The sequence below is a fragment of the Notamacropus eugenii genome, chromosome 6 (genome assembly GCF_028372415.1).
Source record: "Notamacropus eugenii isolate mMacEug1 chromosome 6, mMacEug1.pri_v2, whole genome shotgun sequence".
In the NCBI taxonomy this organism is placed as follows: domain Eukaryota; kingdom Metazoa; phylum Chordata; class Mammalia; order Diprotodontia; family Macropodidae; genus Notamacropus; species Notamacropus eugenii.
Genome location: NC_092877.1, coordinates 303,730,679 through 303,757,321, shown reverse-complemented (window position 1 = coordinate 303,757,321; position 26,643 = coordinate 303,730,679). Strand labels below are relative to the sequence as shown.

At 37.7% G+C, this 26,643-nt stretch overlaps 1 protein-coding gene across 7 annotated transcripts in view; it reads left to right on the top strand.

Moving 5' to 3' along the window:
• MDH1B (malate dehydrogenase 1B) overlaps positions 1–23,695 on the top strand; it is a 32,150-nt gene extending 8,455 nt beyond the window's left edge. For 3 of the 7 annotated variants that reach the window (XM_072617386.1, XM_072617388.1, XM_072617389.1), the window contains 10 exons: positions 3,758–3,892; positions 4,809–4,951; positions 5,867–6,366; positions 8,776–8,917; positions 10,152–10,315; positions 13,986–14,125; positions 16,789–16,840; positions 18,120–18,200; positions 21,351–21,413; positions 23,425–23,695. In XM_072617386.1, the coding sequence (XP_072473487.1) occupies positions 3,758–3,892; positions 4,809–4,951; positions 5,867–6,366; positions 8,776–8,917; positions 10,152–10,315; positions 13,986–14,125; positions 16,789–16,840; positions 18,120–18,200; positions 21,351–21,413; positions 23,425–23,453 (1,449 nt within the window). In that variant the 3' untranslated portion in view covers positions 23,454–23,695. Of the gene's footprint in view, positions 1–3,757; positions 3,893–4,808; positions 4,952–5,866; positions 6,367–8,775; positions 8,918–10,151; positions 10,316–13,985; positions 14,126–16,788; positions 16,841–18,119; positions 18,201–21,350; positions 21,414–23,424 lie in introns of those variants that run through there. The other 4 variants (XM_072617383.1, XM_072617385.1, XM_072617384.1 and 1 more) reach the window with 4 other exon arrangements.
• The last annotated feature ends 2,948 nt before the right edge of the window (positions 23,696–26,643 follow it).

Here is a 26,643-nt window from a genome sequence, read left to right as displayed (position 1 = left end):
TGCCAGAAGCAGAACAGAGTTCTGTATATAGTGTTTATCAGACTGATCAAGGTCTTTGATACTGAGTCATGAGGGCTTATGGAAGATGATGGCAACATTGGGTAGGAATTTGGTCACTCAAATATCAAAAGGACTGAATCATAATATATAACTCTTCAGAGCAGTTATTTTAAAGACACCAAGTGTACTATATCCAGATGAACATTGAACCATTCCTCTTACCTTACAATTTGGCTTTTAGAGACAGGGGTCACACAAACCTGATAATTTTATTTATTTTTAAATAAGCATGAGTTGGATTCACCAAATAATGACCATCTAATCTCCACATTACTTTTGACTTTCTGAACCTGATAAAGCTCAACACTCCCACTAAACTGAGACAAGCAGCTTTTCTTAAAAATCTGAGCAAAAGCAAGGGGCAAATAAGCTCATGAAATTACTGCATTGTTTTAAAAAATATTTATATTTCTTTTTAAACATAACACTTAAGGTAGAAAATGAAGTTCTCTTCTGTAGTCTCCTTTTTTTATTAATTTATTTAACTTTTAACATTCATTATTACAAAATTTTGGGTTCCTAATTTTCTCCCCATTTGTCCCCTCCCCCCACCCCAAAACACTGAGCCCCTATCACCAATCTGCTCTCTCTTCTATCATCCTTCCCTTCCCTTGTCCCCATCTTCTCTTTTGTCCTGTAGGGCCAGGTAACTTTCTATACCCCTTTACCTGTATTTCTTATATCCTAGTAGCAAGAACAGTACTCGACAGTTGATCCTAAAACTTTGAGTTCCAACTTCTCTTCATCCCTCCCTCCCCACCCATTCCCTTTGGAAGGCAAGCAATTCAATATAGGCCATATCTGTGTAGTTTTGCAAATGACTTCCATAATAGTCATGTTGTGTAAAACTAACTATATTTCCCTCCATCCCATTCCTTCTATTCTCTCTTTTGATCCTGTCCCTCCCCAAGAATGTTGACTTCAAATTGCTCCCTCCTCCCCATGCCCTCCCTTCCATCCCCCCCCCCACCCTGCTTATCCCCTTCTCCCCCACTTTCCTGTATTGTAAGATAGGTTTTCATACCAAAATGAGTGTGCATTTTATTCCTTCCTTTAGTGGATTGTGATGAGAGTAAACTTCATGTTTTTCGCTCACCTCCCTTCTTTTTCCCTCCACTGAAAAGTCTTTTGCTTGCCTCTTTTATGAGAGATAATTTGCCCCATTCCATTTCTCCCTTTCTCCTCCCAATATATTTCTTTCTCACCCCTTAATTTCATTTTTTTAAGATATGATCCCATCCTATTCAATTCACTCTGTGCTCTCTGTCTCTGTGTGTGTGTGTGTGTGTGTGTGTGTGTGTGTGTGTGTGTGTGTGTGTGTAATCCTACCCACTACCCAGATACTGAAAAGTTTCAAGAGTTACAAATATTGTCTTTCCATGTAGGAATGTAAACAGTTCAACTTTTGTAAGTCCCTTGTGACTTCTCTTTGCTGTTTACCTTTTCATGCTTCTCTTCATTCTTATGTTTGAAAGTCAAATTTTCTTTTCAGCTCTGGTCTTTTCATCAAGAATGCTTGAAAGTCCCCAATTTCGTTGAAAGACCATTTTTTTCCCCTTAAGTATTATACTCAGTTTTGCTGGGTAGGTGATTCTTGGTTTTAGTCCTAGTTCCTTTGACTTCTGGAATATCCTATTCCACGCCCTTCGATCCCTTAATGTAGAAGCTGCTAGGTCTTGTGTCATCCTGATTGTATTTCCACAATACTTGAATTGTTTCTTTCTAGCTGCTTGCAATATTTTCTCCTTGACCAGGGAACTCTGGAATTTGGCCACAATGTTCCTAGGAGTTTCTCTTTTTGGGTCTCTTTTAGGCGGTGATCTGTGGATTCCTCGAATACTTAATTTGCCCTCTGGTTCTAGAATCTCAGGGCAGTTTTCCTTGATAATTTCATGAAAGATGATGTCTAGGCTCTTTTTTTGATCATGGTTTTCAGGTAGTCCCATCATTTTTAAATTGTCTCTCCTGGATCTATTTTCCAGGTCAGTTGTTTTTCCAATGAGATATTTCACATTATCTTCCATTTTTTTCATTCTTTTGGTTTTCTTTTGTGATTTCTTGGTTTCTCACAAAGTCATTAACCTCCATCTGTTCCATTCTAATTTTGAAAGAACTATTTTCTTCAGTGAGCTTTTGAACCTCCTTTTCCATTTGGCTAATTCTGCTTTTGAAAGCATTCTTCTCCTCATTGGCTTTTTGAACCTCTTTTGCCAATTGAGTTAGCCTATTTTTCAAGGTGTTATTTTCTTCAGCATTTTTTGGGGGTCTCCTTTAGCAAGGTGTTGACCTGCTTCTCATGCTTTTCTTGCATCTCTCTCATTTCTCTTCCCAGTTTTTCCTCCACCTCTCTTACTTGATTTTCAAAATCCCTTTTGAGCTCTTCCATGGCCTGAGCCGATGGTATATTTTTTTTGGATGTGTGGGATACAGAAGCCTTGACTTCTGTGTCTTTCCCTGATGGTAAGCATTGTTCTTCCTCATCGTAAAGGAAGGGAGGAATTATCTGTTCATCAAGAAAGTAACCTTCTGTAGTCTTATTTTTTTTTTCCCCTTTTCTGGGCATTTTCCCAGCCAGTGACTTGACTTCTGAGTTTTCTTTCCACCCCCACCTCGCCTCCAGATCCTCCCAGCCAGTGCTTGGGGTCTGAGATTCAAATGCTACTTCCCAGCCTCAGGGCTTTGGGCGGGACAGGGCTGCTATTCAGTGTAAGATTAAGTTCAGGTGCTCAGGTGGGGGCAGGGCCGCCACACAGGGCTCATTTCCCTCAGGGGGTTTATGCAGAGACCTTCAACAATGGATCTGAGCTCCTGCCTGCTTTGGGAGTCCCTGTCTGCTGCCACCCCCTCTGCTGCCTCCCGAGGGGGCCTGAGTTATGGAGACACCCCGCTCCCCTCTCGGCAAGCCAAAAAGACTCTCTCACTCACCCCAGGGCCCGTGGGTGGAGGGACCTGTGTGGCTGCTGGAGATTCTGTCCCTGAAGCCTGCTGGGATCTGCCCCTCTTGGTGCTGCACGTGGCCAAGGCAGTGCTGGGCTCCGCTCTGGGTCCGGTGCGTGTCGGACCTTTTGGGTCAGGTTTTCAGGTCTCTCTGGAACAGAAATCTTGTCTGCTCTGTTGTTCTGTGGCTTCCACTGCTCCAGAATTTGTTGGGAGTTCTTCTTTACAGATATTTTATAGGCTGTGGGTTCGAAGCTAACATATGTGTGTCTTTCTACTCCTCCATCTTGGCTCCTCCCCCTATCGTCTCCTTTTTAAAAATATAGTATCTCTTGACATTTTAATTCTGCTGACCAATTTGAACAACTACTGGTTTGGTAAATAAAGGATAATTTTACTTTCTTTTTCTTGCCTTTTTGTGCCTAATGTGGAACTATGTTTTGTATGACTTGATATGTATAACGAGTATCATATTTCTTGCCTTCTCAGTGGGTGAGGGAGGGGGTGAAGTAAGGAAGAGAATGTGGAATTGAAAAGAAAATATTTTTAAAAAAAAAATTTTTAGAGATAAATGTAAAGTATATTTTACTTTTTTACCTAATTTGCTAATTTGTAATTCGTTTAAAAATTTAAGGTATACATTTTAAAGAACACTAAGACATCTTATGTAAGTTGGAAAGGGTGGCATTTAAACTTATAAAATCTAAATTTTCAGTGGATTTCATTACATTAAAACTTCTTTGGAATACTTTCTCAACAGCAATGGCTGAAAGATCTGTGTTGGAAGAATCGTTGGCGTCACAAACGTTCTCCTATAGTTTGGAGAGAATTAGTGGACCGTGGGGGAAAGGGTCTTCTTCTGGGAGGATTTAATGAGTTCTTGGAGCATGCCCAGGTAATAAGCTTGTTAAGACAATTAACATCTGTTTGAAACATTGTCTGTTCTGCCTCACACTATTACATTTATTTTGAAAATAGTTGATTTTTACAAGTTCTCTTGTCTCTTATTTCTTCTTCATGTAGCCAATGTATATAGTTCTGGAGGTCACTCTTTCAACTCCAACTCCACTGACAAGTTGGATCTCTTTCCCCTCAGAGGTTTAAGGGGAACTCATTTCTGGTGGTGAGCAGCCTTCAGAGGTGTTGCTCCCTTGCTTGAGGGCACAGCATTTTGACTGGGTCAATCTGATAATGCTGGGTTGGGTCAAGCAGCTTGCTTCCCATGGCTGGCACCTTGTTTGTTGCCAGCAAACTCTGTTATATACTCTAACTTCTGGTCCTCTAGTGGCATATCTGATTTTCTGAAGCTCACAAGGTAGCCTATCTTTGGTCTCCTACACCTGAGAACAGAAATGAGAAAAAGAAATAGGCAAAGAAACTGAGGCACCATGAATCCATGGACATATGCCAGCTTTTATAGGGCAAGTAAGCCACTGGTGCTACCTCTCTCCTCACTAGGAGGCTTACAGCATTTCTTTCTCACTTGTAACCAAGAAAAAGATCATGATTTGGCCTGTGCATGCTTTTTGTATATGTACTCAGTTCTAGCTTGGTATCAGATAAAGACTTTTCATCACAGTTAACAGATGGGAAACTGTCATAAAATACTTAACCATGTTCTGAATTAGGGGCAGGTCCCCTCTATTACTCATGATCATGACTTTCCAAAAGCAGGTTCACCACATCCCTCAGATGTTATGGCAGCAGACAGAGTACACTGTGAATGGGGCCCCCATTCCATTGAAACAAAATGAATCTTTCTTTGTATCTGTATGTCTTCTTGTGCTAACTTAGGTCTTCTCTCTGTCTAGCTTTACTATGGCATCACCTCAAAGATGCTGACTCCCGAGATGCTGCTGATTGCTGGCGAGAACTTGGAGACACATATAGAAATTGCACAGGAGGAAAAAGAGATTAAACAAAAGATCAATCCACTAAAGGTCTGGATCGCCGGGTAGGAAAATAGAGCCAGGCTATTCATTGAAATTCTTCTTTTTCATAGTGCATGGTTAATTCCAGTTTAGGCAAATAATCACTTTTGAGATTTATTTCAGTGACTTATTTAAAATGCACATAAATGAAAATTTACTGCCAAGGTAGCACCATTTAGGAGTGTTCAACATTTCTTTGCTTCCTGAAAATCAATATTCTCACAAAGCATTTTGTTTGTTCAGTAACCTTTACAAAGAAATAGCTTCCTGTTCCCCATGTCTAGATTATTGTAAGTTTTAAAATATTTTACTTATTTTTATGATTTAAAATCCAAATTCTATAATGTACTAGTGAATTTAGGTCTTGATTGAATTTTGGGTTGTTTTAAAAAATGTATTTCTTAGTAAGTAATTTTTTTCCAAAAATTTTCCATAACTTTTCATGAACAATAGTTAAGAGAGATTTGCTCATTTTTTATTTTCACATGAGAAAATTTAAAAGGACATCCAAAGCAAAATGCTTGTTTATTCAGAATAGCTCCTTCCAAACAAGAATTTTTATTTCAGTCATTTGAAAAGATGTAGTATCTGTTATTTTGAGTCTATCTTCTCTTGACCAGGGCAAGGTAGGAGTCAGCACTTCTTAATTCTTATTTAAAAAAACTCTAACCAAAAACAGATCGCCCAAAGCCTAGGTATATGTTTGTCCACTTAATATGTGCAGTCTTACTGTCTTTAGAGAATAGTATGGGTATTTAAAAAACCCAAATTAAAATGTTAAAAACAAAATGTTGAAAATGTAAAGAATGTAAAACATAAAATGTTTATATATATATATATATAGTCTTACTGTATATATAGAATCGTATGATGGGAGTAAAGGTTTAAGGGAAAGCATCTTTTTATCATTTATAATGAAGTTATCAAATTTTCATCAGTGCATCTTGTCCTACATGCTACAACCTGATTCCAATACTAGTCAATGGAGAAGTGTTCAGTATGGATGAAGAAATTAGTATCCATCTCCTAAACAATAACTTTGAAGAAGACTCTCTCAGTGCCCTTGTGATGGAGGGCCAAGACCTGGCAGCACCTCTTCTGCGGGCAATCTCTGTGTGCACAGTAATAGAAGAGGCCTTTTTAGGAGCTGAGGTTATCATCATACTTAACGATGATATTGATAATGAATCTGAGTCTCTAGAAAATAGAATCAAAGCTAGACTTCCTCTGTGTCAGTCCTTTGGATTCCTGATTGAGAAAAATGCGCATCAATCCGTGAAAGTTATTGTGGCAGGAAAGACCTTTCTAAATCTCACCACCAGTTTGCTCATCACATATGCACCATCTATTAACCCACGGAACATCATTGCTCTGGCGACGGTGGTCGAAAATGAAGCAAAAGCCATTTTGGCCAGAAAATTGAAAACAACAGCATCCGGTAAGTCATTTGTATTTTTAATTGATGGTGTTTTTGTCTTCAAAGCAGATAAAACTCTGTCCCCCGAGGTAGGAGTAGAAAACTGGCAATTGTACAGTAAACAGGAGGCATGGTCTTGGTTGTGGGCCCAATAAGGGAACTTTGGGGTATATACTTTAATTTTGCTGAGCCTCCACTGCCACATGAGAGAAGTGGCCTAGATTATTACAGGGTCATGGATTGAGAGGTAGAAGTGGCCTTCACACCAATCCTTCATTTTACAGATGAGAAAACAGAAATGGAGCAGTGGAGATGTTCACAGCATTAGCAACAAAGTTGCTGCCAGCTGTAGCATTTGCAATTCTGGGATTTTAGTGTATAATCTGATTAGTTTGCAAACCCCAGTTTGTGTATGTTTAATTAATTTTTATGGCTAATTTATTTTAATTAACATGAGAAAAGATAAAGGGATATAGACTATATGTTTACCGTATGAAATAATTAGGTATGGATGAATAACTAGGAATGATGTGATTCATTAGAACGTAAGCATTCTGAGGGCAGGGTAGACCTTCTGTTTTTTGCCTGTCTTCCCAGAATTAGTATAACACTCCCACCTGGAAGAATTAGAGTTTAATAGACTTATGGTTAGAAGGACCCTTGGGTTACATCCAGTCTATACCTTCTCTTTACACATTGAATACACTGACAGGCAGAGAGGTTAAGTGACTTAGCCAAGCCCACACAGGTCAAGGGACATTTATGAAATCCCCCAAATGTAGTGCTACCTCCCCTGTGCTGTGGTGCTAAATAAATGTTCATTGATTAATAATAAGAACTACTGACCATTTATATTATATTAATCAATATCTTAAAGTACCTTATACTACGTCACATTTGAAAACAACCTTATGAAATTGGTATTAGAAATGCTGCTGTCCCTATTTTACAGAAGTAACATCTGAGGCCTTGATATATAAAGTAACTTGCCCATGATCACATAGCTACTAAGTGTCAAAGATAGGGTTTGAATACAGTTCTTCCTAATTCAAGTCCAGTACACTGTCTGTTACACAATATAAAATCGAATTGAATTAAATTTTCCTAAATCATCATATATCATAATTTTAAATATTCTAATGCATTATCTTAGAATGTTGATACTAAGATTTTAAAAATAATTCAATACTTTGATTTTCAGATATATAAAGTTTGTAGACCATGTCACAAAGTCTGCATAGACCCAGTGCATATGATTCATGTGCCCTTTCCTCATTTTAAATACTTTGAATCTAATTCCTTAAGTCCCCTAAATTCCCACTTTGTGTATATCTAATTTATTCAATTCAACAAACGTTTGCTGGGCATCTCCCATGAGCAAAGCACTGTTCTGGATGCTGGAGCTGCTACAAAAATAAATGGTCATTTTCTCATAGAGCTCATAATCTATTGACAAGAAGTGATGTGTGCATATATAACTATAATACAAAACTAAATATGAGTAAGTACAACATTCAACAAATGCTTTAGGGAAGGCATAATGGAATGTAGAAAATTAATGACTTGTCGAGTAGGTAAGGAGCAGCTAGCATGCAGCCTTTCATGTAATAGGCACTTGATGAATAAAAGGATAGTTTATGGTGTGCAGTGGGTCTTGAAATGTTTTTTTGCTGTTATCAGCCATCACCCTTACTAGTTATTGAAATGGCAAGTTAAGTGGGTGCATGAGTAGATTGGAAGACAAGAGTATGACAAGTGGCAACAAGGTGCAGTATGAAAAATGCTGGGTTTGGATTCAGAAGCTATGGGAAAGATTCATATCCTGCCTTTTTCACTCACTACCCGGATTAATTGATCTCCATCATTCAGACAGAATATGAGCAAGCCAGGTTCTTAGGGGAAGGAGAAACAACAGTGACCAGTGGGCATTCAAGGATACGAAAAGCATTGTTTCAGGCAAAATGAACAAAACTATAAAATATGGGCTTGTCCTGTACCACTGGAACTGATAGACTCTGAATCCCTTAACAAATGACAATAAAAGCTGCATCTGTTACTTTAACAAGAAAGTTCTAGAAAGTAATATTTCTATTCTATCCAATCTAAAATGTCAGCATAATTTTTGTTGTTCAGTCATGTCTCATTCTTCATGACACTATTTGGGGTTTTCTTGGCAAAGGTACCGGAATGGTTTGCCATTTTCTTCTCCTCATTTTACAGATGAAGAAGATATAGTAACACAATTCATTAATAAAACTTCTTTTTTAAAAAAGAAGACTGTACCGGGAAATAAAAGACTAGCAGGATCGTCCCATATATTTTAAAGAGCAATTTCCCTAGGTTAAGATCCCAATTAAGCAGCTCTCAGGTGGTATATTTTCTATGTTTACATATATTGTTATTTCTGTTAATTGAATCCTTTTGTTCTAGACATCAAAGATGTGATAATTTGGGGTAATATTACTGGCTCTCGCTACATTGACCTGAAGAAAGCAAAAGTTTTCAGATATGACAGTGCTATTTGGGGACCTCCAAGTTATTCCCGATACCTATTAAACTTGATATTTGATAGGTATGGTATATTTTAAATATTGTATACTAATCATTATATATTAATAGATGATAAAATTATCAGAGCCTTTAAGATAATTTTCAAATATCTTTAGTTCTGCAGAAATGTGATTTAACAAGCCAACTTCTCCATATTTACCATGCTACCAATTAAAGTGAATAGATAGATATATCCATATGGATCAAAAGTCTGGTCACTGTAGTTTTTATATTTAACTCTGAACCATATTCATGTATTAAGTGTGTGTGTGTGTGTGTATAATTTTCTAAAACTTCTCACTAAAAATATTTTCAATCATATGTAATTGTTTTAGGATTAAGAGGAAACAGAAAAAGATCACAAAAAATGTTTGGATTTTTTATCCAGTCCATTTGACTCCTTTTTTTTGACCTGGGAGAAGTTCTTCCTGGGATACATTTTTAAAAAATTATCCATAGTTATGTCTTTCTATTCTAATCCTAGGACAGGTGGAATCTAACCCCACACAGCAGTCACAGGCAATGATAAATGATATCTGTGACCGCACAGAATCAATTTTGTGACTGCTTTCTGTAGGACTGCAGGATTACCCTGTGTGCACTGCATACTTGAACGTATTCGGATAGAGATGTAAAACTGTGACCTGGAATGTGTATGATTTTAAAACATATACATGCATGTGTGTGTGTGTATGTGTGCGTGCGTGTGTATTTGGTTAGGTGGATGACAGAGTCACTAATTTCATGGTCATATCACTCTTAAAGAACATCTACTTATTTATATCAATAAAGAGAATGTCCAGAGTGACAAAATGTATATTCTTGGATTATTGAGGAAGGCAGCAATAGACAAAAATATATTCCATAGTGTGTATTTTTCCATAATGTGGTGGAAAACACACTGATTAAGTAAAAACTTATTCTGCCTACAGACTTATTTAACACTTTTCTATCAATCATTCAACAACTATTTATTATTTGTACACTCTGAAAAAAAAATTTGCATTCTACCAGAGAAAATACAAAGGAACTAAGGCATATTTCTTGTCCTTGTGTAACTTATAATCTACATACACAGAGAATATAAAGCTAGTGCATGGCAGATCTCTTAGGGTAGAGGTAGTGTGTGATTGTACTTAGGTTTATGGTTCAGTTTTCCAGACTTTTGAATTGGACTTTACTTCCCACTTTTTTGTTTCTTTTGATTTTAAAGGAGCATTGTATTCTAGTAAAATGATCGCTTTCTCTTCTTGCAGTGAGTGGCTTAGCAAAGAATTTGGAAACTCCCTCAATGCATGGAGTTTGAAAGGATATTTCCGAAGGGGTATTTCTTCAGCACACTGTATAGCCACCATACTGAAGTTCTGGTACCACGATTCCCCTCCCGGAGAGATATTTTCTCTAGGAATAATGAGCGAAGGTGAATCTTTGTTTCTCACTATAATAAGATTTTTTCTTTCTTTTTCCTGTGCAGGGGATAGCCAGAATAATCGTGTATACTCCCTTCTTTTACACTGGAACAAAGCTCCTTCAGGTGTCTGATTCTTATCCTTGTTTAACTTCCCCAATCTAGAATTTGGTGAAGGAAAAGATACAAAGGCCTCCTGTTACCTAGTTTTCCCTGAATTCGATCTGGAAAGATCTGAGCGTGTTGGCCCTCTTGAATGTCTCCATCTTCCTTTCTCCCTGGACCTCTCATGTAGGCGTAGGTTGTTTAGTCCAGTAGTATCAAACTCAAATAGAAATGAATCACAGTGGGTCACACATTGACTTAGAAAACACATTACCTGTTTCATATTCTATTTTTGGCAGCTAGGTAGCAAATTGGATAGAGCACCAGACTTGACATCAGGTAGACTCAGCTTCCTGAGTTCAAATCTGGTTTCAGACACTAGTTTGGTGACCTTGGGTAAGTCATTTTACCCTCTTTGCCTCAGTTTCCTATCTATAAAATAAGCTGGAGGAAGGAATGGTAAACTACTCCAACATTTTTGCCAAGGAAACCCCAAATGAGGTCACAAAGAGTCAAGACACAATTGAAGAACAAAAATTTTATTTTTATTTATTTTGTTAACCATTTCCCAATTACATTTTGATCTAGTTCTGGCTGCATGCAAGGGCCAGGGTCGCACTGAGTTTCCTATCTTTAGTTTAGCTCTTTAAATTTTATAGAGATAGAAAATAAATGGTTATTAGTGAACTTACTTTCTGTGAAAACCATCCTCCCCCTGCCTCCCTAAGAAAACAGCTGTCATTCTGAATATTAGATTACTGACTTTGTAAATAATTTTAGAACACAACTTACTATAAATTGAAGACTCCCTAAGTTATATACTTTTATATATTAAAAAATACTTTTGTATTTTTATTTTAGGGATATAAATAAAAGATAAAGTTTTACTGAATATATAATTTGCTCATTAATATGATAAAGAGTGTTGTGCTAGATGATTGATCAAAATTCTTAGCTTTATCAGGAACTGTTGTAGAGCAAAGGCTCATAGGACTTTGAACTGAGAGAATTACAGAATCTCACTTGGACTGGACCCCAGAAGCCTTTGGTTCAGCCCTTACCTGAACAAGGATAACCTCTAAAACATACCTGGAAAAAAATCATTCGGCCATGCCTTCAGGACCTTGAGTGAAGGGGAACTCACTACCTCCTGAGGGAAGCCATTCTGCCTTTTTTTTCTTTTTTTTTTTTGTAGACAACCCTATTTGTTACTAAAGGGCAGCTAGATAGCACAGTGGATAGAGTACCAGGGTCTGGAGTCATGTAGACTCATCTTCCTAAGTTCAAATCCAGGCTCAGATACTTACTAGCTGTGTGACCCTGGACAAGTCACTAACCATATTCACTTCAGTTTCCTCATCCTTAAAATGAGTGGCGAGGGAAATGAGACACTACTCCAGTGTATTTTTCAAGAACACCCCATATGGGGTAACAAAGGGTCAGACATAACTGACAATGCCTAAATAACAACAATTGTTAGGAAGTTCTTCCTTACCTCAAGCCTAAATCTGCCTCTGCAGCTTCTAACCATCTCTTTAGGTTTTCATTTCTGGTGCCAAAGAGAGCCAGTGCAATGCCCCTTCCATATAACAGCTTTTGAAATACTTCAAAACAACTATCACCATTCACCCTGCTGCCAATGAAGAGCTATAACTTGTTTAGGGGGATAAGGGATTTTTTCCAGACTACCCAATCTCTAGGATATCTTTGGTCCACCTTGCTCCATCTCCTGGCAGTGACTTCTCAGCAGCAGCTTCAGTGCATCAAGGGGTTTCTTCCCTGACATAGGGTGGCATCTTGTGTTCTTTCCCCACGATAGGGCCTTGGGTCCCAAGGAGGCATATCCCTAAGGTGTCTCCCCAAGATTTCTCCGAGTCTACCACTTGCTCTTGAAAAATGGTTAGCTACAGTTTTCTCCTTAAAGCCTTCTTTCCAACAAAGTAGATACCCCCAGTTCCTTCAGCAGAGCCTCTTCTGGCATGATCTTGAAGGCTTTGCCCATTCTAATTGTCTTCTTTGGGAGATGATCTGGTCCAGTGCACTTATGTTATAGATGAGGTTACTAGGTTCTACAGAAATTAAGTGACCTGTCTGAAGTAACCTAGATAGCAAGAGCAGACCTTATTCCAAATCTGGTACCCTTTCTAGTGCACCTTACTTCTTGGTGATATCTTATTTTTGTCATTTGTCATTCACTCATTGTCAATAGAATGTAGATAATTGTAAGAGAGTGGCTAATACCCCCTAGGAATTTCCTCCCAGCAGGAGTTCCATCTGAGTATGGGATACAGGATCTGGAACCACTCCCAGTAGGCAGAATGTTGAAGTAGGTCCAAGTCTGGCACCCTCAGCTTTCCTTTTCTCCATTCTGGTGTCCTCTCTCTTATCTCTTTCAGATCCCTAGGGACTTTGTTCTGTAATTCCCCTATCAATACCTACTCTTATGAAAGGATCTAATATCAGTAATTTACAAATGAGTGTGAATGTGTCATTGAGTTCCATTTTATGCTTTAAGTCTCTAACTGTAAAAAGAATGACTTTGTATCCTCTTAAAGGGATTCCAAGTATCAATAAGGAGGTGAGACTGATATATGAGGCATTTTGGCACTTTCTCAGAAAAATCAGAGTGATTAAAGCATAGAGATGAGAGGCTGTCTTAAGGAAGCATTTGAGGTTGTGGGAAATTCCAGTATATTCTACTCTTTTAGATGTATGTCTCCTTAATGAAGTCCTCCTATTTATCCTAGTGGATAAGAACAAGAATGATTCATAGAAAGTTAAAATTGGAAGCCACCTTGAAAAGCATCGAGTGCAACCCTCCCACTCCCACCCAGCCTCATATTAAAAAATCAGAGGAAAAACCACCTGCCTAACTTAGGGCATACGAGTACTGCCTTTGGCAGAAGAGCAGTGGTTAAAATCCAGGTTTGTTCATTCACAAGGCTTTTTCCATTGCGCAACACTGCTGGGAAGCCAGCCACAGTTTTTTGTTTGACAAACAAAAAGTATTCTACATGAAAGGAGCCAATGTAGTTGAATGTTGAGTGCCTACTACCAATAACTTTCCCATCACCTACCATAGCCAGGTTGTAATGATTGTTTGAATGAGCTTTCAGCATTTAGCTGGAAAATCCACCAAGCCTGTAGTCCCTGTTCCTTCCTTTTAACATCATATCATTTGGCCCATAGATAATATAAAACTACCTTATGGGTTAGAATATGGGCAAAGAATGTAAACAGACAGAGCTTCATGAGAGATGACATGGGGAACCTAGGCTATCAGCTCAGGAAATGTGGGCAAGGGAAAATGGTCATGGGGCCAGCTAGTTAGCAGGTCCCAGAGCCCACCATTTCTACTGTCACTAAATCTACACATGCATAATCCAGGAATAGACGATCAAGAACTGACTGGGTTCCAGGAGAACTAAATGATAAACATAAAGCTGATAGAAAAGACTACCTTCTGATAATTCAGCAATATCATCAGCAGTAATTTTATAATTTTGCATATTCATAGGGCAGTGACAAGAAACAACTCATTGCACTTATTATTCACTCTCTTGTGGGGACTCTCCAGGTGAATTTGGCATACCTGAGGGGATTGTGTATTCCATGCCAGTAAAATGCGTGAATGGAGTATGGTTTCCTCGAACCGATTTGACTGATACTGACTTAACTGAAGATATTAAGGGGGCAATAATCCATGATCTCGAACAGGTAATTTCAGAAAAGATACAAGGAAATCAATTTTGCTAATGTAATTGGAAGGGATGGAAGAGGTAGAATTTGATTCTACACATATCCGTGCTCAAATGATGTCACAGATGACAAGGTGTTGATGTAGTTACAAAGGCAATATCCCGTGATCCCTTTACAAGGTATGAAATTCCCTTCCCCCCAATTCTGATGGATTCAGAAGGGGCAGTGGAGTTGGTTGGGTTATAAGTTGGCCATACCCTTGCAAAGTCTTAAATAGCTAAGCCTTGGAGGCAGATGACACATTTCTAGGATCTGCCAGTCAGGGGAAAACTCAGTTTTTTAGCATTAAGACAGAGCCTCTGTTCCAGCATTGCTCATGTCTGATTGGCTCAAACAACCTCACTGTCAATGCTGGCTGGCTCCTCTGTGGCATCTTCCTCTGCCTATGTATTCATTCTCAGCTCCACATAATTTCTGACAGCCTCCTCTTCTCCATATCTTGTGTTATGAGAGAAATTAATCAGATTGCTCTCAGCCCTCAAGGCACATGCTCATTAGGACCTCACCCAACTTGGAGACCTAATTTCTGTTTAGAGTATAAACAGAATACTGTCTGGGGGAAGACCCCCTGTCCTCCATCCCCTCCATTAGAGTTTACCCAACAATGATCAAGCCATGCACTTAGCAGGAGGAGCTGAAGACTTTTAGCCTACCATCTCATTATATACCCATCAATCAGGGTTTTACTTGTTAGGGAAGTTCCCTTTAAGAAGAGATTTGAGGCATTTCAGAGTCTCTCTTGGGATCTTTGGTTACCAAGAGAAACCACTGACCAATGTATTGATTATAAGCTAGCCTAATGAATAAATTGATTATATTATCCAGAAATTCTGTCTCTAAGGATTTTTGTTTGTCACAGTTTTCTAAGTCTCTTGCAGAGCTGGTTTCTTCATCAAGTCTGACCTCCTGCTCTTATCTAACTAATCTTCAGTTAGGTCCCCAGGAGTGTGACCCATAAATTTTCCAACAATGATGTTGCTTCCTTTCTTATCCACTCAAGGGATTTGTATGTACCTCAAAAAGGGATCCCCTGGTATGGAAGCAATTTTACAGTTAGCTTAATACCTTATTATCAGCTCCTTTTGGGTGATAAGATCCTGAGTTTTCAAAAACAGTTCCCTTGTATTCTCTATCTAGTGAAGAGAGAAATTTATTTTTGATCCTAAATGTAACAGAGTCACTATAGTTTGTTGAGTATGATTAGACCTGTACTTTAGGAAAATCACTTAGCTTTGTGGAAAATGTTGGTGAAGGAAGAGACATAAGACAAAGAGACCAAATTATAAGATATGATCAAACTGTAAGATATCTCAAATTATGTGATAAATTATTAACAGTTTGGTGACAGGTGATAAGGGCTTGAATTTAGCTCTATTGGTATTGCACTAAGTTAAAATAGTCTCAGTATCCAGTTTATTTCTTCCTAGCAAAGATTTTTGTTGTTGTTTTGATCTGTACCTACGATTTCAATCATATGGGGAACTCCCAGTGTGGAAACTCCTTCTGCTGATGTAAATTAGCAACTTATCTGCAACTTTAGAGTCTTAAAGTCATCTGATAATTGGCCCAAGGTTACACAAGCTCTATGTGTCAGGGGTGGAACTTTAACCCAAGTCATCCTGACTCTAAGTACAGCCTTTTCGGAGGGAACATGGTATACAGACAATGCTGTTTTTGGAATTGGATAATCTAGGTTCAAATCCCACCTCTGAAGTTTTGATACCTTGGACTAACCCCTTTGTGCCTCAGTTTCTTCTTCAACAAAATAGAGGAGTTGGACTAGATGAACTTGGAGGCCTCCTCTAATTCTGGAGCTGCGATTCCCAATGTCCTCTACTATGATGCCTCTTGAATTGACAGTTTCATAAACACGTCATTGTTCCCCTAAAGGATCTTCATTGTAATATGAGACATAAGATATACAGAAATAGAAAATGCTAAATGTACAAGAGATGCACAGATGACATGCAAAGAAAAATACAAGGCCAGAGAGATTGCTTCCAGCTGAGAACTTGGAAAAAGCTTCATAGAATTCTCTCTGAAGGCAGTCTTGAAGGTGATCCCAATGCTCTCTGAGCAACACTCCTGGAACTGTGCCACCTGCCTCCAAGGAACTGGTGTGCAGCCTCCAAGGAACTGGTGTGCAGCCTCCCAGAGGGATGACTTTGAATGACACCAATTATTCCAATTCCATAGATTGTTTGTGAAGAAACGTTTGATTACTTTATAATCACACTTCGAATTATCTTAATGCCATTTATTTGCTCTGTGTTTATTTAAAATAGTAAGTAAAATCTTTCATTTTAAAAAATAATTACATTAATAAGAGTGATCATTAAGGGGTAACATGGCATGATGTATAGAGAGCCAACTCTTCTGATAAGAAGGGCTAGGATTCAAGCTTTGCCTCTTGTACATAGTAGCTGCATGATCATGTACATATCATTTAAGCTCTACAAGCCTCAGACAACATGAGTTGCGAACCATTGAACATCTCATTGGCAAAGGGACTTTCCATACCTGCAATTGCGTACTAAGGAAATCTGCCGTTGGGACCAAAAAATTAGTGATCACTGATTATAGCATTTGTGCTGTAATCATGTCTTTTTTTTTTTTTACAGGAAAAACTAGTTGCCCTTGGAGAAGTATTAACGTATGAGCCATACATTCCAGGTAAAATTTTAGGTGGAATTAAAAAAATAAGTCACAAAAGAAATGATCATAAGAGATGTTTAAAATATATATTCCCCAGCTAAATTCTGTTATTTTTAAAACTTAATTCACTACAGATCTACTCTGATAGCTCATAACAATAATAATGACAGCAGCAGTAGCAGTAATTTTATAGCACTCTAAGGTGTGGTGGTGATCCTGTGCTCTCAGAGTCTTTGCCAGCGTGGCACAAGCTCTGATAAGCTAGAAGGTTTTTTTTTACATGAGACCCTTGAATAATTCTAAGACTATGGGGGTAAGTCTATTGAAGGGTAATGAACTGAATGAATAATTAAAGTTAACCACTATGTGTCTTAGAGTTTGCTGCCTTGAATTTTTTTTTTGGTGGAAGCGATTTGTGAATTCTTTCTCTTGAATTTCATTTTCTTTGTACAGAAGTTCTGGGCTATTCTCTTCTATTATTTCCTTCATTATGGTGTTAAGGTTTTTTTGTCTTGTCGTGTTCTTATGGGAGATCTATGAACTTTAGGTTGTCTGTGCATGCTGTCTTCAAAATCAGTGTGTTTTGCTTACATAGCAAGCATGTTTTCTTCTGTTATTGTTTCTTGCTTCCCTTCTTTAAATTATCCTTCATTTCTAATATATTTGCATTCTTGATCTTTAGTCTTCTCTTTATTTCTTTGGTGAGATTTGCCATCAGAGATTACCATTTTTCTATTCTGTCCATTATTTTTGCTGTGCAGACCATAAAATCTGCTCTCATAATTCTCGTTTCTCTTTTGAACAACTCAGAAACAGCATACTGGAGTTCCATGTTCTCCTCAAATTTCAGAGTTCTCTGTCTCATTAAGTTGTAGGTCATTGTCCCTTGTTTTGTGGTCTTCATTTGTATTTGTATTTATTTGTAAATTCCTGTACTCTAGAGGCCATATTTCCTTCTGTTGTTACTGTTTTTCCTGTTGACTTATATATTTATCTTCATGGTCTTTGACTTTTCTTCTTTCTGAAATCGTTAGTAATTTTAGTCTCCCTACACCTCCCCCGCTTAATTTCCCTATCACTCACTTTCTAACTTCTTCCCCTCTAAGTGTAATTTCCTGGGGGGTGAGGATGGGGGGGGGGGGGGTGTTGCATCTCAAAGTATCCCAGCTTCCTCCCACTCTGGACAATTGACAGCAAACCCACAAAATTAAAAGATCAGTATTGTAAAGTATAAAGAATATGATGATTTGTTCATCTTTTTTAAACTTTTCATTTTTATTTAATTTATATATTTTAGTAGCTGAACTGATACCACGTGAAAACAGAGTCAGAATCCAAATTGATGAAAACCAGGAAGAAGATCAAAAGGAGCAAAGTGGTAGTAATTGATTTAATTAAAAATTACCCATTTTCATCCCCAAATACTAAAATTCAGTCTTGTGGAAATAAGTATGCAAATTTATTGCATGTTCATAAAATGGGATCAAAGAATATCCCTCTCTGATCCTTCTTTTAGTAATGAGAAGATATATTTGAAATATTTTTCATTCTTTAGAAGAAAAGCACTGTTGAAGAAAACATTGTCATTGATTTCGTGCCTACTATGTGCAAGGCTTTGTAGGGAATACCAAGAAGGGATATCCCAAGGTCTTAGCTCAGTTTCCAACTTTAATTGTTTTAATAGTTTGAAACTGCACTAAGATGTTTGGGACAACCTTGTATTTAGTGCAGCTTTAAGCTTTAAAAGCTTTAATAGCTATAATTGTATTAAGACTTTTGCAAAACCCTGTATATCTTAGATTTGGTTTCTACTTTTGAGAAGCTTATCCTAAACAAGTGAGAAAAATAAGACCTAAACATATGAAAAATTAAATGACAGTATGATATTACTACTAAACGTAGTAACATCAAAAGCATGTATGAGTTGCTAAGTGAATGGTGCAGGCAGTAGGGGTTCAGAGGAGGGAGAAACCAATGTCATATGGTGCAGTCTGTCAAGGTTGCCTTTTCCGAGGGATTGAACTGAGTCCCAAAAGCAGAGAGAATAAAAGAGAAGGGAGGTGGCGTTTTAGAGGGAGACGTGTCCAAACTCATGGGAATGGCAAGGTATCATTCATACTTTGGGGAGCAACGAACAAGCTATTTTTGCCAGTGCTGAAGGTTGGAGAAAATGAATTAGTTGAAGGTAAAACTGAAAACATAAACAGATTGTGGAAGTCCAGGTTAAGGAGTTTGGCCTTGGTAAGTGTTTAGGAGCCATGGATATTTAAAATGGGAACTGATATAATTGAAATGGTTTAGAAAAATTTATCTCATTACTGTTCATAAGATGAATAGGAATAGGGAAAGATTGGAGCAGGAAGAGTATGGAGGATACCATTATAGTCGTTCAGGGATGGCTGGACTAGGGTCTGAGGGAGGGTGAAAAGAAGTGGAGATATAAGAGATTCTTTGAAGGAAAAATCCACTGACTTTAATGGCATTGGATATGAGGGAGACACCAGAGCAACTGCCCAGAGAAATCAAAGTGAGTCCTATGTTTTAAGCCTGGATGGCTGGAGCAGTGCTTATACCATGAATAAAAGGGAGAAAGAAGTTAAAAAGTAGAGTGGTTTGAGGAAAAAGGTAAAGAAATTGAATAAGCAGTTATATGGTACCTACTGCATACCAGGCTTTGGGCTAAGCTTACAAATATTATTTCATACTGATATTGAGATCATATTGATCCTAACACCAACTCTGCAAGGCAGGGGCTATTATTAGCCCCATTTTACAACTGAGAAAACAGAGATTGAGTGACTTTCCTGGAGTCATACCTAGTAAGTGACTGAGGCCAGATTTGAACTCAGGTCTTCAGACTCCAGGCTCAGTGCTTCAACTGCTGTGCCTCCAGTTGCCTCAAATAAAAAGGTTAGTTTAAAACATAGGTTTGAAATGATGCTGGGAAGTGGTATTGATGTCTGTCAGCCAATCAGAAATTCAGAATTGAAAGATCCAGATTTTTAAGTCTTTCACATAGAATTGATCATTGAAACTATGTGTGAATGCATGAGCTCTCCAAGCGAGAGAGAAAACTTGAAGATAAAGAGGAGTATGAACATTTCTGGGGTGGAAGAACAGAGAGAAGCTTGAAAATGTGATGTCAAAGAGGTCAGAGGGGGAATAAATGAATATAAAACAACAGGATTCCAGGGAGAAGAGAGTTTTCAGAAAGGCTGGGGTGATCAACACAAAGCAGCATTCTACCAAGAAGTCAAGAACCAGAAAGACTGAGAAAAAAGCCATTGGATTTACTGATTTAGACGTCATTGGTGACGTCAGGTAATAGTTTCAGGAGAATGAAGGGAATTTACTCAGTATGGTAGAAGGTCAAGGATATAGTTGATGATGAAGAACATGAGTAGTGAGTTTAAATCCAAATTATTAATATGAATATTATTTTCTGAACACCTGAACCATGTGATTTCTTTATATATGTGGCATCTGTATGTGTACACATAACCACATTTACATATCAGATAAGTGGCACAGTGGATAGAGCCCCAGACCTGGAGTCAGGAAGACCTGAGTTCAAATCAGGCCCCAGACAATTTATAGCTGTGTGATCCTGGGCAAGTTACTTAACTCTTTTTGCCTCAGTTTCCTCATTTGCAAAACGAGAAGGATTAGAAAATGGCAAACCACTCCAGTATCTTTGCCAAGAAAACCCCAAAAGGGGTCACAAAGAATCAAACACAAGTGAAACAACTGAACAAAAAACAACATACACACCCACACACACACACACACACACACACACATATATATCAACATTTATTAAGCTTCTACTATGTGCTGGGCACTGTTCTAAGTTCTAATATGGGGAGAGTGGAGAGAGAGAGAGGGAAAGGGAGAGAAAGAGGAGACAGAGAGAGGGAGAAAGAGAGAGAATTATCTAGTTTTTCACTTCTCTTTTGACAAATTAACTTTTGTTTATCTAAGGAGAAAGGGATACTGAATTTGAGCTAATCAGTTTTAAAACTGATTTCATGTAACTATGAAAATATTTCTGTGTATTATAATTAATGCCATGCTTACATAATTAGTTTCTTACCCCTTAAAATTATATATCAAAAAATTATTTGAATGGCCCTCAGTTTTCTCAATTATAAAATAAGGAGGTTAAACTGGATACTCTCTCAGGGCCCTCGCACTCTGAATCTCGGATCCTTGGTTCTTCTCCTGCTACTGCATTTCCCGAGACTCCTTGAATCATGAGTAGAGCATGGAGGGAATGAATCCCAATGATTGCCGCTTAGGATATTTTTCCAGCTCCCTGTATCCTGCCATTGCTTAGGGGCAGGAGACAGTACTAAAGCCACTTGCTTCGGAGGATGTGACTTATCTGGAACATCTGTGATTCCTAAAAAAGGCCATAGAACATCAAAAGAAGGGGAGAAAATCATGGGGAATGAGGGTGTATTCAAATAATGATTAATTGTAAATGTTGAGTTTATTCTTTTCATCGCAATTTTTTTTTTTGCCTTAGAATTTTTCAGCACAGGTTCTCTAGAAACCTCAGATGCTCAGAATAGCCAAGAACCCTTAGAAGGTAGGTGATAGACATAATTGAAGCTGATATTGAGAGATGGCCTGCTGGGATCTCTGTTAATTGCTGTTTGGAAAAGTGGCCCAATGGACTCAAGTTGTCAAGAATGAAGCTCTAAACCTTGAGAGCAGAAAGCAGCGGTAGGGTCCTTCCTACCAAGTCTCTCAGGTCTGTCTGTTGGCCCCGAGAAGGAAATATAGTACATGAATGTGATGGACCTGACCAATGGAAGATGAGGAAAGAGGGAGGGAGGTGTTGTTGACTCTGAGACCAACTTCACATTAATAAAGTCTAGCTAACAGCAGTGAGAAGCCAAATTAGAGTTAATAAATTAGAAAAGGAATCCATTATTACTTGCAGAGAAGCCTAGATCCTAGGTTACATATTCTGAAGCTTTTCTATGTAATAAATTTCCGTATGTGTAAGATTCCACTCAAGAAACTTCATTGTATAAGGGATCATAGATGATTCTGTGGTCATATCCAGATCCTCACATGTAATCTGTGATCTCTTCAGATGATCATTAAGAATTTTCATTTCTGTTGCCATCCAGACCCTAAACAGTGCTAGCCAGGAGCCAGAAATTCTTTTATCTGTCACGGACTATTAATTAACTTGTAGGAAAAAATCAGTTAGGAACCATAAAAAGCCCCAAATGAATTAGAAAATTAGTAGTACATAGCAATGTTAGGGTAAAAATTATCCAAAGATCCATTGTATCAGAATATGATGCAATCAACAAGTATTTATTAAACACCATAGTATATATCAGACAATGTCTTAGGAAACACAAATACAAAGACAAAAATGAGACAGTTCCTGCCCTCAAGGCATTAATGTTTGAAGGAGACAGCATGCTTATGAATATATACAAAAGAAGTACAAGGCAGTAACATTATGGGAGAAGCTAGGTGGCCCAGTACAGAGAATATCAGGTCTGGAGTCAGGAAGACCTGAGTGCAAATCCGGTCTCCCACACTTACTTAGCTGTGTGACCCTGAGCAAGTCACTTTACCCTGTTTGCCTCAGTTTCCTCATCTGTAAAATGAGCTGGAGAAGGAAATGGCAAACCACTGTAGTATCTTTGCCAAGAAAACCCCAAAATGGGGTCATGAAGAGTTAGACACGACTGAAAATGACAACATTATGATATCATATGCATTAAAATTTCTTTCTTGAAATAGATTAAAGAGCTTCCATTATAAGCCAGTTTTTAAAAAATGTATGTTTTCCTTGGGGTAGATGAAATTAAGCAGTAGGCTGAGGCAAAGCCCTACACTCTAGATTCCTAGTTCTAGACCAGCCAAATAACACCCTACATGCCAGTAGACATTTGAATAACTGACTCTCTAGGGAACTTATCATCCCCCCCTTCCCAGGTTTCTCTTCCTCCATATGTTCTTGCAGTTTACCTCTGTGTCAAAACTGACCACTTTGGGATTATGATTAGTGCTGCAGATTGAAACAGATAGCAGGGTAGATCCAGAACAGAGAATGAAATTAACTACAAAACTAAGAGTGGGAACCAATCAAAGTGCGGTTCACATCTTAGCCTAGAAATTAATTGTTGGGTTCTGGAAGGTTTGGACTTGGTCTTTAGAGCAGTACTCTGTCTTACATACTAAGAGCTAATCACACTAATGTAATAAAACAGAAATGCCGGATTTGGAGTCAGGAGACACTTGAGTTTGAATCCTAACCTTGACAGTTACAAGCTCCATGACATTGGGCAAGTCCTTTAACCTCCCTAAGCCTCAGTTTTTCTATCTGTAAAATGGGGAGAAAAGTATTATCTGCCATGCCTACCTTACTGGGTTGTTGTGAAGATAAAATGAGATAATGTATATAAAATTCTTTGTAAATCTTAAAATGCTCTATAGACATCACGTGTTGATAGAGCATCAGCTAACAGACTAGAATCCATAGAACAGAAAGTTAAGCCAGAGCATAGGTAACCAAACAAGTACTTAAACTGCTTATAGGTACTTAAATTGACTCATTCTTGTCTCCTCAGGAACTGAAAATGAATCCCTGGATAACTAAGAGAAAAATGCAGGCGAAGAATTTCATTGTTTGGAAACAAGATATGATGTAGCAGGGGGTTACCTATATCTACATTTGGGAATAATACTGGGATAAGAGATTTAGATGAGTTTTAGAATATTTCAATAGGTAACTACATGAGTGGCAACATTAATTCATTTGTAAGTAGTAGTGTAGTATTTATTTTCAAATTAATTACATGTATATTTTGAAACGAAAATATAATAGTATAACCTACTTGAGACTGTTGCCATACTTTCATTAACTAAGTGCTGCAGAAGGCAAATCAAGATCCACATAAAATTTAAAAGAAGCTTAATAATTCTTTTTAAAGTGTCAATTAAGAACTTCCCCATCCCCACTCACTGATTATTTTAAATCTTCTAACGTCTGGTCCCTTTTGAATATTTTGTAAATGGCTGTTAGGGTGTATGCATCCCTCTGAAAGTCTTAATTAAAGGAGACAATCTCAGAGATTTATGTTACTTCCCAGATGTAGTGGAATGTAGCATTTCTAAAACACAGCAGAGTCTAGTTACTTTCTTTTTACAGCAAGCATTCTTAATATTTTTGCAAACAAATAATTAATGCCTATTTCCCAGCGTTATTGCTGACAGTGCATTTCTCATAACAGTATAGCGTGACAGAAACTCTGCCAGAAAAACTGATGAACAAGCCCATTTCCAACCATATGCCTCCTTCACTTACCCTCTCCTTGATACTATCCTCAGTGTCTAAAAGATATTGAACAATATTAGAAGGGAAATTTTCATTTGAGTCTATAAATAAAAATCATTACTTAAAATGCTGCCACTCAAAAGCACCTTGTTAAAAGATAGGAAATTAACTGCCCCCCCCCAGCTGTATCCACTTTTTCTTATTTTAATTAGCCTGTGTTATCTCAGGGAAATAATTAGGAATCCTGAATTCTTTGTATGGTATAAAAAAATCTGGAGTCAGAAGACATGGGTTTGAGTCCTGGCACCAGCTGGGTCATTTGAAGCAAGTCATACCTTGAAGGGCATCAATTTCCTTACCTGTGGAATTAGAGAATTGAACTGGATAAGTTGATGACTATTTGGTTGGGGATAAGGGTAGGGGTGGGGTACCAAACCTGTGATTTCATTGGCATAGTGAGGAAACTCCCTTTACCAAGGCATATTGGCAGTGGTTTTGTTACTTATAGTGTTAGAGAGTTTCTGGGGACACTTAGAGGTTAGGTAACTTGTCCAGGGTCACACAAAAAATGCCTGGCCAGAGTTTGGACTTGCATCCAGATCCTCTTGACTCAGAGGCCAGCTCTCCATCCCTCTTATGCAATACTATCTCTGGGTAATATTCAACCCAACGTTCTGTGATCTTAATCTTATCTTAGACAAGTAACTAAAAATAGAAATTTTTAAACAATGATCATTCCTTTGTTAATAATTTTTGTATCCTGATAATGACACGAAGACTATATGTGCATATTATTTACATGTTACACATAGGTAAAGAGATAGTAGAAAGGTCAGAATGCTTCTCAGAGTAAGGCATTACATGAATAAAGAGATTACTTTACATTCAGTTTGTATAAATCCCATCTTGAAAGGTAATAAGAAATGGTGACCAGAGAACCTAAGATTTTGGTTCAAGTCCTGAGACAAACTACTCAACCTTTCAGTGGCTGAGTAGCTGCTACTGCTGCTAATGTTAATAATACAGCTACTCTGAGTCAAGCACTCACAACAATACTGTAAGCTAGGTGCCATCATTATTCCCATTTTACAGTTGAGAAAACTAAGGCAAACAGAGGGTAAATGACTTAGCCAAGGTCACACAATAAATACCTGAAGCTGGATTGGAACTCAGGTCCTCCTGACTCCGGGTCCAGCACACTAACCAACATACTATATATCTAATCACTACTAGTAAAAAGAGCTTCCTTACTGGTCAGAGCTAATCAATCAATAAGCAGACAAATGAATCAACTAATAAATGAACAAATATTTAAATGAAGAGAAAAAGAATGATAAAAATTTTTGATGAATGTTAAAAATTATTTCACATGTAATTTGAAAAAAATGGAAAAAATACAATAATCAGGAAAATAAATAAGACATTAGGGATAATAGAAGGCATATATTGGATTCTACTTCTGACATTGTTACTAACTGGTTGGGTGACTATGGGCGAGTTTATTTACTTTTCTGAATTTCAGTTAGTTCCCTCATCTGTCAGATTAGGGATTTGGACCCTGATCTCTGAGCTCTTGCCTTACATTCATTGTTCCAAATAGAAAAAAAAAATCATGTAATTTCAAAATGTTAAATACCAAATTAGAATTTTTATCATGAAAATATAAATTTGTCAGGCTAAGTGTGAAAGATGAATGAGCTCTCTAATTAGACAGTAAAATTATGAACCTTTAATTTTTATATTTATTTTATTTTATTATGAAAACACAAACACTTTCACTGTGTTTCCTTGAAGCCTCTCTAGGCTTTCCTTCTAGGGCTATAACTTAAACACTTCCCTGATCTGGGTTCTAATCATATATACAGTGCGTATCCAAGGAATACCATTTTTCACCCCAAACATCTAAATTGCTAGGATTGCAGTTAATATTCAATGAGTAGAAGTGAGGCAACTATCCTATGATGCACAATTATTTCCCCACTTTGAGGCTTTGATTCTATGGCTTGAAATCTTGCGGTCATCTTTGACTCCTGCTTTTTACATGCATTTCCCCATACCTATCAGTCATTACTTCTCACTTTACCACTATTAGTGCATCTTTTCATTCCCACTGACGTCACTCTCAACTTAAGCCTGATTAAATTATTTTCCAACAGATTATCTTATTGTTCTGTGTTCAGTACTTTCATCTGACAAATTCAGGATGTTATATTGGCAGAAATTATATCTCCCCCCACTTGTTTTTTACTAAGGTTATTAAGAGACTGAATTCACTAGCAATATAGAATAACAGATTCGAAGCTAGAAAAGACCTTAAAGGACATCTAAGCTAGCTCCCTTATTTTACAGATGAGAAAACAGAAGCCTGGAGAGGTTAAATTACTTGTTCAGAGACCTCCTGTAAGGCTGGTAGGAGACATGAGGGAGCTTCTCTAGCAGATTCACTCTTGAACAGGTAGACAGGAAGACTGAACAGAGACATACTAAGGGCTTAAATAAGATTACTTTATTC